Here is a 20,372-nt window from a genome sequence, read left to right as displayed (position 1 = left end):
ATTTTTGAATTGCTGGATGATGATAACTGTCCTATGATCCACGATTAGCATTGGAACAACTTAGGTTGGATTTCACCATTGTAATGAGACCTGCTGATAAGGGTGGTACTTTGGTGGTTATGGACAGAGACTTTTATTTACAAACTATGAAAGAGATGAGTGAATTGACACCTACAAAGTTAGATGCATTAAAGATATTTATGTTGAGTGCAATGTAGTAACCCGCATGCTGCAAGAATGTCATGCTAGTGATATTATCACCTCTTTTTTAGAGCCGCGGTGGTGGTGCTGCAGTAGCGTTGTCACCTCACAGTAAGATACTGACTGGTTTGACTCTCAGCTAGAGCGTCTTCTGCTTGGAGACATGCGTGCATGGGTGTACCTTCGTTGAAGGTTGTGCGTTAGGGCTGGCAACTCAACATGTAAAAATCAACTGCCAATCATTAGCGGACAGGAGTTCCGCTGTGGCGACCCCTAACCGGGAAAAGCTAAAAGACACACCAACAACAAAGAAATATATGATTTTTGTATAGTTGAAAATCCAGTAGTCCCTATACTGCAAGGTATGCTGAAAATACATAAACATTTCACCAAACCACCGGTTAGACCCGGGGTTCTGCAACCTGCGGCTCTTCCACCCTTCTGCAGTGGCTCCCTGTAGCTTTGAAAAATACTGGCCACTCTGCCACATGGCACACACACACACACACACACACACACACACACACACACACACACACACACACACACACTGAGAGTGATCAAGTGATGGATTTTAAATATTGCTCTTATAAACTTTCTAGAATAACATAGTTTCTATTACCATGCATTCCACACACACAGAGTGATCGAGCAATCCCCTGGCAGCAGCAACATCTCCTGAAAGGTTTCTATACCTCTCCACCATACCTCTTAAACTCTTACCCCAAGAAATCTGGAATGAGCCAGAAATAAAGGGGGAAGAAAAATAGTGATGGATTTTAAGTATTGCTGTTATAAACTTAGAATCTAGCCCGAATAACAGTTTCTGTTAACAAGCATTTTCCACACACACAAACACACACAATTACCTCTTAACTGTACAGATTTTTGCAGAAGTCCTGATTTTTGCCTCATATTTTGGTCTGTTTCTCATAAAATTGTGTTTTTTTCTGGCAAATCATTGAGGGCTGAAGTCAGAAAATATAGACAGACATCTGAGTTTCAGACTTTGAAAAATCATACTAATGCAAAACCTGTTATTTTACCAACTTTCTAAGTTTGTAAGAGCAACATTTAAAAAGTGTCCCTATTTTTGTGCCTTTGTCCTCCCATTATTTATGGCTTTGTCCAGATTTCATGCAAGAGGCTGAGAGGTATGAGTCACACATTACTTGTATTGTGCACAAAAGAATAATCCCTTAAGTGTGGTAGCAAAACACATGCTGCAGTTTGGGGGACATACCTTCAAGTTTTTGATTACAAACAATATAAAAGTAAGTCAGCTGTTAGGGGACATAGTTAATGAAACAGAGAGTTGAAGTCCAATGGATTTTTAAACTACGAGCCAATAGAGCCTCTGGTTTAAATGATCATATCTACCTTAAGCCAGTCTTGAAAGCTGGGAGACTGAAGTGCTGATATCTGTGTGCTTTTAAGAACTGTTTTAACTAATTATGGTTGGGATGTAATTGAAGAGTTTGAATTTTTAGAGCTATGTCATTACCATATTAATCACTTTTTGAAACTTAATTTTATTGTGGTCTGATGAAGCTGGTATAACTAGTGGAAGCACTTACCTATTTGTTACTTACACTTGGATTATTCATTTGTGAATAAACACCTGGATTTTATTTCTATTTTGCTCCTGCTATGTCATTCTCAAGTCCAACAAAGTCCTGTGTTTATATGCATGTGCAGGTACATTTACATTCTTATTTAAACAGACAGGAAACTGGTGAAGAAGACTAGAGATCCAACAGTACAATCAAAAGCAAGCCGAAACAAAAGCCCACGAACTGCAGTAGAAGTCCACAAAAATGTGTTTATTCTTATTTAACACAACCTTAACATTTTCTTCATCATTAAGTCCTGGGAAACTGCAGACATCTAATCAAATCTGCCAGCAGTATTCCTTGCAAACTAATTCATCTTCCGCCTCAAATCTATATTCAGAATTCTTAACCTGATCTATCACACTAAACATAAAATAATTTGTATTGATGTTAGTTTTATTTGCATCTAAATGATCTTTTCATGCATATTATTTATTTATTTAAAATTTGTTTACCAGGACGGTCAGTTTGGGGTCAAAGAACATGTTTTCAGAGGAGGCCTGGGGAGAAAAGCTCCAACAGTAGATACATGATACAGACAGGAAATTATTACAATTACATATGAATACTTTACATATGACAACAGTTAATATGTAAAATCTTTTATAACCATAGAACCATTTGTGTCTTTCGGCTTTTCCCGGTTAGGGGTCGCCACAGCGGAACTCCGGTCCACTAATGATTGGTAGTGGATTTTTACGTACCGGGTTACCAACCCTGACACACAACCTTCAACGAAGGCACACCCCATTCACGTATGCCTCCACAAAGAAGACGGTCTAGCTGAGAATCGAATGGGACAACGTCTTGCTATGAGGCATCAACGCTACCGCAGCACCACCACCGCAGTACTATAACCACAGAACCATACAAACTATAAATTTAAATAAGGAAAAAAAAAGAAATCGAGGTTTCTCATTATTAGAGGAAGTCAATCATATATGCATATAATACACATTAAATGACTTGATCTTAGGCTATCTATACAGTCTACAAAGGCAACTCAATGGATAGTAAGTAGCTATAGGTGTTAGACAAATACTCAGATGTTGGCGAAAGAGATGATCATATATACTTCTGAAACATACATTTTCTTGCTGTCAGGATACAATAACAAAGTGTAGGAGGACATTTATAATGCAGTCAGTAGTTGTTTTAGTTATTGCAAAATTTATGAGCAGAACGTGTTAGTGATGCCTTGAGGGCATACTAGGAAATAGACGTGAATAAAGAGATGGAGAGATGTACATGTTTAGCCAAAGCATTGCCTATATCCAATTTCTCAGCAGTATGCAAATATTCATAAATTTTGGCATTCTGTGATGGAGATGCAGGCAAGATCAAGTAGAAGATTGACAGCACATTTTGGAAATGTAGCAAGTTAATAACATTCCAGACAGATTGTTATACAAACAGTGGCAATTACAAAATGGAATTTTATCCAAGATGGATGAGTCATCTTCAAGAAAGAAGGCATATTAAGGTATGAATATCCTTACTACAGATAGTTGCAAAAAGAAAGGAAAAAAACAAAAGTGAAAAAAAAAATCTCTCAAGAACTTATTATAGATGAGGTGATTAATTTAATGGATACTATAAAGGAAATGGGAAAAAAATCTAATAATCGTACAGTAAGGAAACTACACGAGAGGAAATGGGCTCATTAGGATCTATCATTAGGATGGCATGAATAAAACAGGAAGAGAAAGAGGAAGAAACAGAGTAGAGGAAAAGATAAAACACCAGTAATGACAAACAAGCAACGTAGGAGCAGAACTTAAGGGAAAAGGGCTGATTGGCAATGAGAAGCAGTGCAAGGGAGCACAAATGTGAGGTTAGAAATTAGAGACACTAAAAATAAAGCCAGAATTTGAAGAAGAGTACTATGTGATTTTGGATTTTGACTGATGTTAATGCTAATAGGTTACAGATTCAATAACTAGTATAATGGAGTTTACTAAACGAAGGCCAACCATCAGGGAAGAATAACTGTATACCATGCATAAGGACTGCACTCAAATTGTAAGGCTGTGGTATTTCAGTAAAACAGCAGATATTCAAGTAAAAAAAAATAAAGTCATAAAATAGTAAATACTGATTATGGTGATTGTGTTATTTCTGTTGTAGACATGCTCCCATTATATGGAACAGTAAAAACAATTTGGGAGGTCTACAAATAATCCACTTTTCTGACACCTTTAAGTAATGCCACATTTGAATCTACAGACCAACTTACAAGTGAAATGCTGCAAGCAGTAGTTGCGCAAAACATAATGGGTCTGACTTAGCAGTGGCTTGTAATTTTTTTGGGGGGGGCATACATTTTAATCAATCAGGAATGCTACTCATATTCTTGATTATGAAGACAGAATCAGAAGCTACATGGAGATAACTCAAGAAATCATCTAAAAGATTAAAGTCACTCTTCCAAGTGACTACTGGCTAGCATGGTTCAATGATTTGTTTTCAGGTTAGTGAGGAAGAATCATGAGGTTTTTACTGACTGTGTTTAACACTTATTTTGCTTGTCGTACTATTTTGTTATGCAAACATTTTGTAATAAAATGATTACCTAATTCCAGCCATTTACTGCTTGCAATTTTGGAAATGCAATTGATATTTCAGTTCATCATGAAGACAATATTACTGGAGATTAAAATTGTTATGACGAAGATGCCTACTAAGTTAGATTAAGTAAAAATTAATTAAAAGTATCAATTTGAATGCACATATAAAGACACTTATGAATGCACAGGTAGTAAACAGATGAACATTATGTTAATGTCTAGATGACACTAACATATTGTCAGAGTTGAGAGGATGCAGTGGAAATTTTAAGTTTACATCTATTTTTTCCACTTTAAAATACACTACAGTTCTAACCTACAAGTTACAAGTGAAAGCAGAACTTGTGTTAATGTGGAGTTTCATTTTATTGTTCTTAAATGAAATGTGAAATTTATTTTTGCTGAGTGCAATTTCAACGTTTCATAATTAGAAGTTATGTACCTACCATAACGTTCCATGTTAGTTGTCTTCTCTCGCCTTCTTTCTTGCTGGATGGGTTCGGAGCCGATCCTCGGCTCCGACTCGGCACTTGCTAAGCTCAAAAGTCACTTCCACCAGCTCGAGGCAGCCCTATATCCCATGATGCAAGGCGGAGAAACCCAGATCTCGTTTGATAGTTAATGAAAAAAAAATACCTGCTATCTTCCCCAAAGGGAAGAAGAACAACTAACCTGAGAAAAAACTGTAAGGGGAACCCAGGTAACTAAGTGCAGAGCTAACTGGTGTCCAAGGGAGAAAACTCCCAGAGAAGAGGATAATTCAAGGTCTGTCCAGGTTAGGGGGACAGGAGGGAGGACGCAAGAAAGAAGGCGAGAGAAGACAACTAACATGGAACGTTATGGTAGGTACATAACTACTAAATGTTAAGTTGTCAATCTCGCCTTCATTCTTGCTGGATGGGACCGCGTCCCTAGCACCTCTATCCTGGGTGGCTCAATGGAACAGACTCTTGAGAACTGTGGAACCAAAACTCGCCCTGTCCCTGGAGGCCAAATCCAACTTGTAATGTGAGACGAAGGTATGAGGAGTGGCCCAAGTGGCTGCTGCACAAAATAAGGGTAGTCTAGGCTGAAAAGCTGTAGATGTGGCTAGGCCTCTGGTAGAATGTGCCTTTGGTTTTGAGATAAGCTGTTTGCCCCTAAGCTGATAAATATAAGAAATAGTGGGACAGCCATCTGGATAAGGTCACCTTAGAAACAGGGAGACCTTTCTTATTTTCAGCATAAGAAAGAAAAAGCTGATCAGACTTTCTAGATTGCTTTGTTCTGTCCAAGTAATATCTGAGTTGGCGATGAACATCTAGGCAATGCAATTTTTGTTCCGCCCTGTCAGAATAATTGGGAAAAAATACTGGAAGTTCAATAGATTGGTTTAAATTCGTCTTAGAAGCAACCTTGGGCAAAAAGGACGGATTAGTTCTCAAAGATACTCTATCCTTGTGGAAGACCAAGTAAGGGGGACGAACACAGAGAGCATGAAGTTCAGACACCCTTCTAGCTGAAGTAATAGCGACTAGAAAGAGTGTTTTCCAAGAGAGAAATTTTAATGAACATGTAGCAGCCGGTTCAAAAGGGGGAAGTATTAAGGATGCCAGCACTAAATTTAGATCCCACTGCGGTGGAGGATCTCTGACAGGGGGTTTAAGTAGGAAGATCCCTCTGAGAAAGGCTTTGCAAAGTTTGTGAGACATAATGTTCTGGTCCACAAAACTGACATGAAAATTCGAGACTGCTGCCAGCTGGACTTTAACTGTGGAAGAAGAAGAACCAGAGTGAAAAATTTCAGCTAGGAAGTCCAAAACCGACTGAATAGGGGCAGTAAAGGGATATATGTTCTTAGACCTTGCCCAAAAGGAAAAACGATGCCATTTGCTAGAGTAAATCCTTCTGGTAGAGGACTTTAGAGAAGCTACTATGATATCCCTAACGGGATTAGATATCATAGGAAGCCTGGCTAAGGAAGGAAGTGGAGCAACCAAGCAGTGAGGTTGAGGGAACGAATGGACCGGTGCAGTTGACCCGACTGGTGGGTCAGAAGATCTGGAACTGGGTCCAGATGCCAAGGCTGCACTACGAGATGTCGATGAAGGAACGGGAACCAAATTTGTCGAGGCCAGTAAGGAGCAATGAGGATCAGCTTGGTTCTCAAGTCGGTAGCTTTCTGAAGCACTTGAGGAATCAACGGAAAGGGGGGAAAAGCATAAAGAAGTCCCCGGGGCCAATACTGGGTTAGAGCGTCTCTGGGGGGATGGCCTGGAAGTGGAAAGAGAGAGAAGTCGTCTGGGCATTTGCTGTTTTGGGGTGTAGCAAAAAGGTCGCAGCAAGGAGTGCCCCACTTCTGAAAAATCTCTTCCGCTATAGATTGTCTGAGAGACCACTCGTGAGGCATGAGTATAGCTCTGCTCAACCTGTCCGCTATGATGTTGGTTTTCCCGGGGATATGCGTTGCTATCAGAAACCACTGAGAGTAGATCGCCCATTGCCAAAGTCTGAGAGCTTCTCGACACAGAGGATAGGACTTGGTCCCGCCCTGTTTGTTGATATACCATACTACGGACATGTCTGTGTGAACTGCGATAGTTCCTAAAGGAAGAAAGTCGTTGAGGGCTTGCAACGTTAAAAGCACTGCTCTCATCTCTAGGACATTTATATGCAGGTGGTATTCGAACGGTTGCCACGTGCCATGGACCATCCTGCCCTGATAATGCCCCCCCCACCCGATCAGGGAGGCATCCAAAGTGACGGTGGCTACCGGGGCCGGGGGGACAAATGGTCTGCCCTGATGGACTAGAGGGGAAGAAATCCACCAGGATAGGTGACTCTTGCAGATCTGTGTGACAAGGATCTTGTGATGCATGGGCAACTGCTGGAAGGACCATTGGGTAAACAACATCCACTGCAGGAGACGCATGTAAAAGCGGGCCAGAGGGAGAAGTGTGATGGCAGCTGCCATTAGGCCTAACACTTTCAGGACCAACCTGGCTTGTACCTTTTTGCTGAATAGGATGATCCGAACATGATTTTGGATATCCAGGATTCTTTGATTTGTTAGATTTGCTGACATCCGAGTAGTGTCTAGATCTGCGCCTATAAAGACAATAGATTGGTAAGGCGATAAGGAAGACTTTTCGAAGTTGACAGAAATCCCTAACTGGCTGCAGAGACGTAGAGTATAATCCCTGGCCTGGAGAAGTTGATGCCTGGTGGTGGCTGTGAGGAGCCAGTCATCTAGGTATGGAAACACCTGGAATCCCTGATGTCTCAGGTGAGCCGTGACCACTGCCATGCATTTGGTGAACACTCTGGGGGCTGTGGTGAGACCAAAGGGCAGGGCTCTGAATTGAAAATGACTGGTCCCCAGCCGAAAGCGGAGAAACCTTCTGGAGCATCTGTGGATTTTTATGTGATAGTACGCATCCTGAAGGTCTACAGAGCACATCCAGTTGTCTTTGTCCAGAAAGGGCAAAATCGATTGAAGTGTGACCATCCGAAAACTCGTCTTTTTGACAGACTTGTTTAGTCTGCTGAGGTCTAATATTGGTCTCCAGTCTCCCGTCTTTTTGGGGACCAAAAAGAACCTTGAGTAGATTCCGGATTCTAAATGGCCTGTTGGAACTGGCTGGATGGCCCTTTTCTAGAAGTTTTGAAACCTCTAGCTTTGCAATTTCCCTTAGACCGGGTGGAACGTCTGGAAGGGATCCTTTTTGAGGGAAGGGTCTTTTCTTGAAAGGTATTTTGTAACCCTCGGATATGATCGACTGTACCCATTTGTCTTGAGAAATGGAAAGCCAGGCTTCTGGGTACAGTGACAATCTCCCCCCGACTGCCTCCAATGGTGGGCAGTCAGGCAACACCTCAGGGATGCTGGAAGGGCTTGTCAGAGAGAGGCTCTCTGCTGCCCTGGTTCTGCGGACCCCCTCTGCCCCTAGGGCGGCGTCTGTAGTTATTACCCCCTCTGCCTCTGGGGGTAAACTGACCACATGCGTCAGGCGTGACTCCTTGAAATTTTCGGAACCACATTTTCCCTCCCTTCTGACCTTTGGGGTAAGGCCTTGAAGGGGTGGAGAAATGGACTCCTACGGCAGAAAGAGTCTTGCCGTCTTGCTCACACCTGGTCAAAGTGTCCTTCACCTGAGGTCCAAACAAAGTTGTCCCATCGAAGGGAGAGTTTGTGAAGGATGCCTTAAAGGGGTCTGCAAAATTGCAAAGTCGCATCCAGGACTGACGTCTGAGAGCCACTCCTGTGCCTGCAGCTCTACTCGCTCCATCGGCTGCATAAGAAATGAGCCGCAAGGAGGAGTTAGTTATGGAATTTAGGATTCCCAGCTGAGAGGCAATCTTCTCTTGAGCCCCAGCAGCTGACGGATCCTGTACCACCTCACCCAATTCCTTGAGGATATCTCTTTGAAGTCGGGTGAAGTGACATAGATAATTCAGCGAACGCATAGCAAAGGTCGCTGAGGAAAACATCCGCTTACCATACCTGTCCATGGTCCTAGACTCCTTGTTAGGAGGATGGACCGGTATGGAAGGATCTGCAAGTTCCTTTTTGGTGGCAGCCGCCACCACCATGGCATCAACCGGGACACCTTTGGTGAGAAAAGTACAGTTTTGTACCTACCATAAATGTAGATGTTCGAGGATCCCATTGCTGCAGTCCTTACTATTGGGTAGTCCGCTATCCAGTCGGCCCGAATACCAGAGCGTCAGGGTACTAATGCGCATGACCGACGTCATATCCTCAGTCTTTTCTTGCCCCAGATGTCAGAAGACCCTAAAAAGACAAGGCCCAAAATACCTGCACCAAAAATATGTACAATATATACAAGAATATATACAAAAATATCAGCAAGTAACCTCACCTACACAACCACCCCTAAACACAGAGGGGAAGGAGGGATGCAGCAATGGGATCCTCGAACATCTACATTTATGGTAGGTACAAAACTGTACTATGTTCTTCGTTTCCCATTGCTGCAGTCCTTACTATTGGGTAGAATCCCAAAGCAGAGGTAAGGGAGGCTGGCAAATCATAAAGAAGCAGGAGCTGACAACATGCCTTGCAAAGCAGCTGTGGCAAAACCAGCCCTAGACTTAGAGTAGATAGGAAGATGATAATGCTTAGAGAAAGTATGCACAGAACTCCAAGTAGCTGCTTCCAAAATATCCTTAGTTGCCACCCCCCTTAGAAATGCTGTTGAAGTGGCAGTAGCCCTAGTGGAATGAGGCCTAATCCCAGCTGGAATCTCCTTGCCATGATGGGAATAACAAAATGCAATGCAAAAGCCAATCCACCTAGAAATAGTTTGTTTTGACACAGGCTTGCCCTGCGAACTCAAAGCAAAAGAAACAAACAACTGCTGAGACTGCCTAAAATCCTTAGTCCTGCTTAAGTAATAACGCAATTGCCTGTGTACATCTAAAGTGTGCAAAATCTTTTCCCCTTTATTTTGGGGGTCTGCATAAAAAGTAGGCAGATGAATAGTTTGGTTTAAAGCCACACTAGAAACTACCTTAGGCATAAAGGAAGGATTAGTACGTAATGATACCCTATCCTTATGGAAAATCAAAAAGGGCTCTACTGCCATAAGGGCCTGCAACTCAGACACCCTTCTTGCAGAAGTAATAGCCAAGAGAAAAGCAGTCTTCCATGACAAGTATTTCAATTCAGCAGTAGCCGCAGGCTCAAAAGGTTGTAGAGTAAGTTTTTCCAACACAAAATTGAGATCCCAAGCAGGAGTAGGAGCTCTCGTGGGGTCTTATATTCTTTGCCCCTCTAAGAAACTGCTTGAACAAAGGATGCGAAAACAATGGTGGGTCACAATCATAGTGAGCTGAAATTGCTGCAGCATGAATCTTAATGGAAGAGAAGGACAAACCTTTGCCCAATAACTCAGTAAGATATTGAAGAGCCACACTCAAATTAGGCTCAGAAATCTCCAAATTCTTTGCTGTACTCCAAAATAAAAATCTCTTCCATTTTTCTGACACTTTCCTTGTACTAGGTCGTCTAGCTTCCATAATCACATTTAAAACTTGTTGAGGAAGTTGAGACCTGCTGTGTTTCAACACAGAATATGCCAGGCTGTTAGATGAAGAGAGTGAAGCTTGACACTGAGCAGATGACCGTCCTTCTGAGATAACAGATGAGGAATCAGAGGTAAAGGCCATGGAGGCTTCTTTACCAGACTCCGTAGTAGTGGGTACCAGTGTTGCCGAGGCCAATCTGGAGCTATCAAAATCATCCTTGGCCTGTCTTGTCTGACCTTTAATAGTACCTTTGGAAGCAGAGGCAGAGGTGGAAAGGCATACACATGAAGGTTTTTCCAACTGAAAGACAGAGCATCCACTTTCCAAGCTGTGTGATGAAACCCCTTGTGCAATACTTTGGCAGCTGGTGGTTTAGTGGAGAAGCGAACAGATCTATGTCTGGAGTTCCCCATGACACTGTCAATTTCTGAAATACATGAAGATCCAGTTTCCACTCGTGGGGATCCATGATTTGTCTGCTTAACACATCTGCTAAGGAGTTCTGTGCTCCGGCAGAAACCTTGCCTGAAGAGTTAGTTGCAAGCTTAGCAGTCTCCCATAAAATCATTGCTTGCCTGCATAGAGGATAAGAATGTGTTCCCCTTGCTTGTTGATGTACCACATGACAGTTGTGTTGTCTGTTAGAATCAACACCTGCCCTGGAAGAAGTAACTCCTTGAAAGCCATTAATGCAAACTGGACTGCTAACATCTCCTTCATGTTGATATGTAGATGCTGTAATCTGGCAGGCCACTTGTCTTGTATCCACTTTCCATTTAGATGAGCTCCCCAAGCAATGTCCGAGGCATCTGTCGTTAAAATCTGACTCGCCTCTGGCGGGTCACAGAGAGTCCCTTGTTTAGGTGACAGTCCTGAGCCCACCACAAAAATTCTTTTTGAAGGCAAGGTATAATTTGAATGACAGTGTCCAAATCCTGGCAGTGCTGTGTCCATACGTTTTTGAGATACCATTGTAGCTTCCTCATATGCAGTTTGGCATTGGGAAGCACCAGAATACAAGATGCCATGAACCCTAATGCTTGAAGGACTGTCCTTGCAGTCAGCACGGACTGATGAGAAAGTTGATGGAAGTAAAGTGATAGACTCTTTTGTTTGTCCGGGGTTAAAAAGGCCATCTGGGCTGCTGTATTCAGTCTCACACCCAGAAAGCACATGTCTTGAGAGGGTACTAGACTGGACTTTATTTCGTTCACAGAATACCCTAGGCATCTTAGCACTGCTATAACATATTCCAGATGCTGTAGAAGGTCTTCCTTTTCTTGAGCCAGAATCAGGCAGTCGTCCAAGTAAGGATAGATTTGAATTCCTTGTAGCCTGAAGTAAGCTATCACTGGAGCCAGAACCTTTGTGAATACTCTGGGCAGTAGATGAGCCAAAGGGCAATGCAGAGAACTGATAATGAGAATTTCCAGCTCGAAACCGCAGATACTTCCTGCAACTTAGCCTTATAGGCACATGAAGGTAAGCTTCCTTGAGATCTAAAGTTACCATCCAGTGATCTTTGCCCAGCAGAGGTAAAAGCTGTTGTAACGTCAACATCTTGAACTTGGGAATGTCCAGATAAGTGTTGAGGAGAGATAAATCCAAAATTGGTCTCCACGTGTTCCCCTTCTTTGGTACTAGGAACAGGCGAGAATAAAATCCTAGGCCCCTTTCTGATACAGGAACCGGCTGAATGGCCCCATCTGGAGTAACTGAGAAATTTGCTTGTGAGCCTCTTTTCTTTGTGGAGGAGGAACGTCTGGCATGCCTTTGAAAGGAGGCATTGTATGGAAATAAAACCTGTAACCGTGGTGAATGATATCCAACACCCATCTGTCTTGAGTAATTAAATCCCAATTTTCTTTGAAAAGAGACAGTCTTCCTCCCAAAGGAGCTACCAGACGAGAATCTACTGGCAGCTGAAAAGGCAGGTCATTGGGTCTGTTTACGAAAGGACTGACCCCTGCCCTCACCAGAAGTCTGAGCAGGTGAACTCCCTGTTCTAGGCCTAAAAGAACCTTGAGCCCTGCCCCTACCACGTCTAGACCTACCCCTAGACTGGGAATCATAAGCAGGATATGTCCACCCCTTAGCAGGCCAATTTCTACTAAACTGGCTGCAGCTGCAAAAAATCTTTAACAGTTTGCATAGACTTAGCTTTGTCCTCCATTTTCTTTAAAACTGCTTCCACAGGCGAACCAAACAACACATCAGACTGTAAAGGAGCATCCAAAATCCTTGTCTTAACATGCTCAGCTAAATTCTGATCCCTCAACCAGGCATGCCTGCGAAGAACAGAACTAGTGGCAGCCACCCTCGAGGAGGCCTGTACAGCATCAAAACCACATTGCAAAGAATGCTTACCCACTTGTTCAGACACATGAACCAAATCCAGCAACTCTTTACACTCAATACCTTCAAGCATCCACCTTAGATTTCAATTGTGAAAGGAGATAATTTTGATATTTTAGCATGTGAAACTGACAATTCAACGCTCTCATGGCTAGAGTGGAAGAAGTATACACTTTCTTTCCCCACCTATCCAAAGCCCTTGCCTCTTTATCAGTGGGAACAGGATTTTTAACCACAGAGGCCTTAACACCTTTAGGCCCCTGAGAAACCGTTTCTGGGTCCGCCCTAGGACTCTTAAACAAATACTTATGAGCTTCAGGCACCCTATAGTACCTATCGGGTTTAACAGGAGCAGGAGGCAAAGAGTCAGGGTTCAGGAAGCCTCTGCAAAAACATCTTCCACCACATTCAACACAGGAGGTATAGCTAAGGGCCTATGCTGGGGTAAAAACAAAAATTCCCTAAGCCTTTTCCTGGAATCAGAGTAATCCTGGCCTTCCCATTTAAAGTGCTCCCTCATGGAATGCAGAGTCTCTGAAAATGAGAAATCCTCAGGAGGAGAAGCTGTAGGAGTGGAATCATCCACATCAGAATCAGAATAAGGAGGATACTCCTGCAAATCATCCACAGAAGACTCAGAAGCCTCTGAACACTGTTCAAAACTATCAAACTCCGGTTCCACCCTGGGCCTCTTATCAGGAGGGGGCATAGAACCTCTAATCATAGTAATCAAATCTTCTGCCATTTTAAGCATATGTTTCTTAGGTACAGAACCCGAAACGCTAGGAGAAGCCCCCACTGAAGCTGAACTTGGCCTACCCCTCAAAGAAGTTTTGGCAACAGAAGGAGAGGCTCTAACTACCTTGGGAAGAGAGGGAAGAACAGTTACCTGCGAAGCCCCTCAGCCTGGCCTACCTCCTGAGAAGGCACATCCTGTAACAGTAAAGTTTCTGCCTGAGACTCCATAGAAACTCCTGGCAAAACCTCTGGCTCCACTGAGCCTTCTAAAGAACCGACGTCCGGGACTGCCGTTCATCAACGCTGTTTTGTCCTTGCGCTTAGGAGAGGCGGGGCGCCGGAGCATCCGGCGGCATTTTATAATTGCAACGCTTCCCAAACACTAACCTGGCACAGTCTAACCTCCTCTTAATAGTGCGTTTGTTAAACCTAGCACAAGCAACCAACAACGTCGTGCTCAGGCCCTAAACAAGGTATACACAAGGTATGGTAATCCCTATGAGGTATCTGTTTCCCACAAGAAATACAGTTATTCACTTTTCTGACATCCGGTTAAATACTGAGGCAAGAAAACCAAAATGTTCTGCCAACTCTGATTCGGTCTGAAACTCCGGTTTCGGAAATATTTCAGAACGCCAACCTGCAAAAACTGCTTCTGCATCGGACCATGCGGCAAAAGACTGAGGATACTGCATGCGCATTAGTACCCTGAGTACCCTGGCGTAGTCCTAAGCGCCCTGACCCTGACCCGGCGTCACTCTCTGGTATTCGGGCCGACTGGATAGCGGACTACCCAATAGTAAGGACTGCAGCAATGGGAAACGAAGAACATCTGTTTTTCAGTGAGGGCCGTGATAAATTTAGAAGGCCTCCTGGGGACTGGTTCCACGGAATCAGGAGAAGCCCACACCTTTCAAGCTATCATGTCCATGAGGGGGTCGAAAGGCGGAGAAACCCAGGAGGTGGAGGGTCGAGATCCAAAAGCCTTCAGGTATACCGACTCATCCTCGGAGGGGTTAATGGAGGGCCAGTTCCCCCTCTGTTTCAGGAGTTCAAGAATGTCTGAAAAGGAGACATCCTCAGAGGGGGATTTTGGGGACTCCTCCGACTCATCTAAGTCGGTATCTGATGTCGTAGACTCAGGGGAGTCTAAATGCTTCCTCTTGCAAGTCCTCTTACGTGGGGGTTCCCCTGAAGGATCAGGAGAAACCTCGGAAGAGGAGGGTATTCCCAATGGGGAAACCTGGGGCGATGGATCCCTGGGTCCGGGAGCAAGAGAGTGGGAAGAGATATCTACAGGCACTGAAGAGGGAGGAGCTAAAGGGACCGATTGTTGACTCAGCTCGGGGGCTAGTACACTCCTCATCACCTCGAAGGCTCCCCTCCCGGGGAGGACCGAAAGCTCCCGCTCTGAGGAAACAGGAATCCCCGGCCCCACCGAAAGGGAAGGCTTCGAAGCAGATGTCAGTGCCGAGCTTACCAAAGCCGAAGCTCCGAGGGGGAGAACGGGGTCGGACAAGGGTCCAATGCCACTCGCCCCCTCGGAACCGACAAGAGAAGCCCGACGACCGGATCCCTCCAAGGACGGTCTCAAGGAGGAGATAGGAGTCGAAGACAACGGAGCTGAAAGGAGTGGTATCGGCTCCGAAGCACCAACAGTCACAGTACCAATGAGTTCCGGCTCCGAGCTCTGAAGGAGAGTCGAAGGAGGAATTTCTGGAGGGTGTGGAATAGCGGTCGTCTGCTGAGACGGGCTATGAAGTATCTGGGCCAGTACCTGTGATTTCAGCAGTCTACTCACCACTCTCTCCAAGTCATGGTCTGGAAGACCTTGAGGATCGGCTCCGATGGCTCCGCTCCGAAAGTAAGGGAGAGGCCGGAGCCGAATTAATAGACTCCAGCGACGGAGATCTTGATCTCTTTCTCGACAGAGCCATCGGAGCCGAAGAACCTTCGGTTCCAGTTGGAGCCGACAACTTGTCAGCTCCGAGCTGGGTCAGAGATGTGTCGGCTCCAGCCGGAGCCGACACAGGCATGGAAGCAGGAGTATCGGCGCCGATACCGAACCTTCAGAGAAGGAAGGATCGGCTCCAGCCGGAGCCGATGTCAACTCCGAGGGAGTCGGAGCCAAGGCTGAAGGCTTGGACACTGAAGCCTAGGCCTTGGGAGGCTTTGAGGGCTTCCCCGAGCCGGACTTAGCTGGGGAGCTCTCAGGCTTTAATAAGCCCCTGAGAATAAGCTTATTTCTACGTTCCTGCAGGACTCTCTGGCTGAAGGAGTGACAAATAGCACAGGAGTCCTGCAGGTGTAGAGGTCCCAGGCAATAAATACAAGAAGCGTGACCGTCTGTCAGAGACATCTTCTGACAGCACGAGTCACACTTCTTGAAGCCTGAGACCCTAGCTTCTTTAGACATGACTGCCTCAACACACACACACTACACAGTCAGTCCAAAAATTAAACTAAATTAACAAAAACCAAGTACAGGGAAAAAACACACAGACACACCCAAACAAACCCTGACAGGAAAATATAGGAGGGGTAAGGACCTAAGGCCCGACTAACAAAAATATAAATAAAGGGAACGGGACACTAACGGGAATAGGGCTAAGTGAATCGGGAAGTTAAAAAAATAATATATATATAAATATAAGGTACTGGGGTGGACTAAAGTCTCAGAAAAAAAGATAGAAAAAATTCACTTACCAGGAGCTGGTAAAAAGTTACCTCATGAGCGAAGCGGCAAACGAGATCTGGGTATCTCCGCCTTGCATCATGGGATATAGGGCTGCCTCGAGCTGGTGGAAGTGACTTTTGAGCTTAGCAAGTGCCGAGTCGGAGCCGAGGATCGGCTCCGAACCCATCCAGCAAGAATGAAGGCGAGATTGACAACTTAACATCACACATTTTTATTAGTACACGGGGCTGTTTTTTTTTTTCTTTTCTGAAAGTTCACATTTGAATGTGCTGACCCGCATACAGCAAAAGAAATTGCAACAACTCTTCAAAGGTAACATAATGAAAATGTCTGGCACTGTTCACCAAAGAAGGAGCTTGACATAAGGATAAATACAAACTGCAGCATATACAAAAGGGACTGAATATGTGTTAAAAAGTAAAGAGTTTGGTATCGCGAGCTTTTCATATAAAGAAAAAGTGATAATCTTGCTTGTGATTTGCTAATTATAAATTATGTATGTACACATTCACTCCTGTTAATCAGAATAAGTTAAAATATTAGGCATATTGTTCACTATCTTGACTGAGATAAGAGTTTTTGATTTCCTGCCTCACTACATCAAGTATATATGCTTCATACTGTTTATACACACACACACACACACACACACACACACACACACACACACACACACACACACACACACACACACACACACACACACACACACACACAGTTTCAGTAAAAGAGAGCTCTTCATCTGGTTACTCAAAAAGTGATGTTTTTGTTTGTTTACACAGGATTTGGATGTTACTTACCTGCTCAGGCATTGAGATACGCTCACCATTAATAAGTGTTAGCACTTTATTATCATCCATGACAGAGTTCATGCTCTCTATCCACAGTGTGTCAACTGGCCCATCAAACAGGATCCACTTCTCATCAGTTTTTTCATCTAGGTACAAGAGGTGTCAAATGTACATTAGCAGGTGTACACAGGACTCGTATATCATACACATTGATATGAAATAATTAAAAATATTACCAACTACAGTACAAAACAGTACCTTCTTCACAACAATATAAATCTAATCATTCCTTTGTACTGAGACATACAATTAAAAGTAGGAAGTGCCTTATGAGACAAAGCAAATTTAATTATGTTTGATAAAATGAACAATAAAATTCCACAAAGGCAAAACAAACATGGCACATTAAATTATAGCTAAACAGAGCAGACCAAGTGGCTGCTGCACAAATATCATCAATGGTGGAATTCCTGAAAAAGGCAGTAGATGTTGCCATAGATCTTGTGGAATGAGGCTTGGATTTTGAACTTGTGGAGTCTTGCTGTTGGCAGAGTAAACAAATGAAAGACAATCTGACCGCTATAAAGTGTGTTTGTTTAGTAACTTTATAGCCAATCTGTTAGGTGCAAAGTATACAAACAACTTGATTTTCCTCTCTCAAAATTTTGGTTCTCTGTAGATAGAATCTCAGTTGCCTATGAACATTTGATGCATGTAACTGGTACTCTCCTTTGCTGGAATAATTTGGAAACAATACAAGAAAGTTAAAAGACTGGTTAATATTGTTTTCGGAAGACACCTTGGAAAGAAAGGATGGGTTGGCTCTTAAAGTGACTATTTTTTATGAAAGATCAAATATAAAAAAATAGGCAAAGCAAGTAGCTCTGAAATTTGTCTAGCTGATGTAATAGTAACCCCAAAAATTGTTTTCCAGAATAAATACTTCAGATCATCAAATGAAGCTGATTCAAACGGGGGTTCTGTTAGTGCTTCCAAGGATTCAAATCCCTTTGCAGAGTATGGTCCTTAATGGAAGGGTGAAGGAGGAAAGCACTGCACAGTATACAAGAGAAAAGGTGTTCTGAAATCTGGAGTGGTAAATGAAAATGACAGTTAACTGCACTTTGATGCTTGAGGAGATGGAAACTGCTTCAAATAGTTAAGACAGAAATGACAAAATACCTACAACAGAAATGAAGTACAGGTCAAATTCTTGACTGGTGGCCCATATAGAGAAACATTTCCATTTACTAATTTAAATCATCGGAGCATACTCTGCTTCTAAGACGTGGAAAAATGGAGATTGCATTTTCTGAAAGGGAAGAATGTCTGGCCATGATTGGAACTGAAGAAGCCATGCTGTTAGGCTGATGCTGTTAAAGTCCAAGTGAGGCTGACCACAAGGGTAAGAAAGCATATCAGATTGTGGATCTAGAAGTCAAGAGGGCAGTGAGCCCTTAAGCAAGGGATGCCAAATCTGTCTGGGCCAATATGGAGCAATAAGAATTAACTGCTTTTTCAAGTTAATGCTTTTGAAGAAACTTGGCCATCAGGTTAAGAGGGAGATAAACATAAAGGAGATGGGGGCACTGGCAGACTAAATCATCCTTTAGTAACTGCCCCATTGTGGGAAATAGCTTCTGTACATGGTACTGAAGGATGAGGCAAATGAGCTGCAGTAAGGCTGGCCCAGTGAAATGGGAGTGGGACAGTTATCTTCCTGAAGGGAACCTGCTAACTGATTTGGAAGATTTGCCGCTAATAACTATGATGTCCAAAATTAGGGATTTTTGTCTTGGTGCCTTGGAGGGGGAAGACTATCTTGGCCACTTTAGAAGGGTAGGGACCCTGTATTTCATTTTTATTCTTCCTCGATTACCTGTACTTCTTTCTTTTTGTCAGGTTTGTCCACCTATTTGGAAGGAAGGGGACATCTAATTCTCAATTTTTTGTTCACTAAGGACCACAGACTAAAGCCTTTACAGATGGATCAATGTACTCTGAGATACTCTAGACCTAAGCAGATAACGGACATATGTGCAGCTGCAGTAGAAGCTTATGTCCCCAACTGATGAATATTTAAAATGTTTTATCCACAATAACAAAACACAATAACAGAATAATAACAAAGCAGCAATAACAATGGCAACTAGCACTACAATTCTCTTTATTTTTTTAGAACTAAGGGAATGAGATAAAAAAGAGAAACTAGGCCAGCCACTTTAGTGTTGAGAAGCTGAGACACTAAGAAAATAGTTAGAAATTCTAGCTGTCTAATGTTAACAGCAGCAAACTCTAAATGTAGACTGAAAAAGAAGTTATATACATACCATAACATTCCATGTATGTTGTCCACCTCCACCTTTATTCTCACTTGTGGGTTCGATCCGATCCATCTTGGCCTTTTACAAAAGCTCAAGGCCTTCAGCAAAGCTTGTGGGCATTCTACCCTACCCATAATGCAGTTCCCTAACTCTCTCAGATCTCGTCTGCCCATGATAAATAATATAAGGTAATATAATGAGGTAATAGCTATTAGGAGGATCATCTTCCAAGAAAGATACTTCAAGTCACAGATAGCAAATGGCTCAAATGGAGGATAGATAATATTCGACAAAACAAAAGTCAGATCCCAAGGAGGGGATGGGTCTTTGTAAGGGGGTCTTAGCATTGCAGTTCCCTTCAAGAATGCTTTAAAAAGTCTGTTTGAGATGATTCCATACCCATTTTCTCTTACATGAAAGTTTGAAATCGCTGCCAATTGTATTCTAATAGTGGCTGCGGTAGCAACTTCATTGAAGAGCTTAGCCAAAAATTCTAGTACAGAATGGGAGCAATAAAGAGATCAATTTGATTAGAATTAGCCCATGAAACAAATCTCTTCCATTTTCCTTTGTACAGTTTACATGTTGATTACTTATGAGAAGACACCAAAATGTGTCTGACAGGAGAGGAAACGGAAGGAAACCTGGCCAGCAGGGGAATTGCAGCAGCCAAGCTGTCAGTTTGAGATTGTTTACATTGGGATGAACCATCCCTGATATGTGAGTCAGAAGGTCTGGAACACGGTCCAGAATACATGGTTCATCCTTAACATGAGGCCAAAGTTAGGGGAACCAAAATTGTCAAGGGAAATAGGGGGCAATAAGGATGATTCTCTTCAACAAACTTACTTTCTGCAGAAATTTGGGAATTAGAGGAACTTTTGGAAAGGCATAAAGAAGTCCCAGGGATCAATCATAAACAAATGGATCCCTTGGGCACTCCTCCAGAGGGGGGTGGGGGGTCAGGGCAAAGTAGTTCCTGCATTTGGTACTAGTGGATGAAGCAAAAAAGTCACAGCAAGGCTGGCCCCATTTTTGGAAGATCCCTCCCATAA

General features: G+C 43.2%; 1 protein-coding gene across 1 annotated transcript in view; it reads right to left on the bottom strand.

Moving 5' to 3' along the window:
• DNAH2 (dynein axonemal heavy chain 2) overlaps nt 1-20,372 on the bottom strand; it is a 6,636,854-nt gene that overhangs the window by 3,322,964 nt on the left and 3,293,518 nt on the right. Inside the window, exon 44 of the mRNA XM_044077324.1 lies at nt 17,003-17,139. Coding sequence (XP_043933259.1) covers nt 17,003-17,139 — 137 coding nt within the window. The remainder of the gene's footprint in view (nt 1-17,002; nt 17,140-20,372) is intronic.

The sequence above is a fragment of the Protopterus annectens genome, chromosome 7.part0 (assembly GCF_019279795.1).
Source record: "Protopterus annectens isolate FY-2018-M chromosome 7.part0, PAN1.0, whole genome shotgun sequence".
Lineage (NCBI taxonomy): Eukaryota > Metazoa > Chordata > Ceratodontiformes > Protopteridae > Protopterus > Protopterus annectens.
Note: the sequence above shows the minus strand (reverse complement) of the source record. Positions and strands in the feature narration are given on the sequence as shown.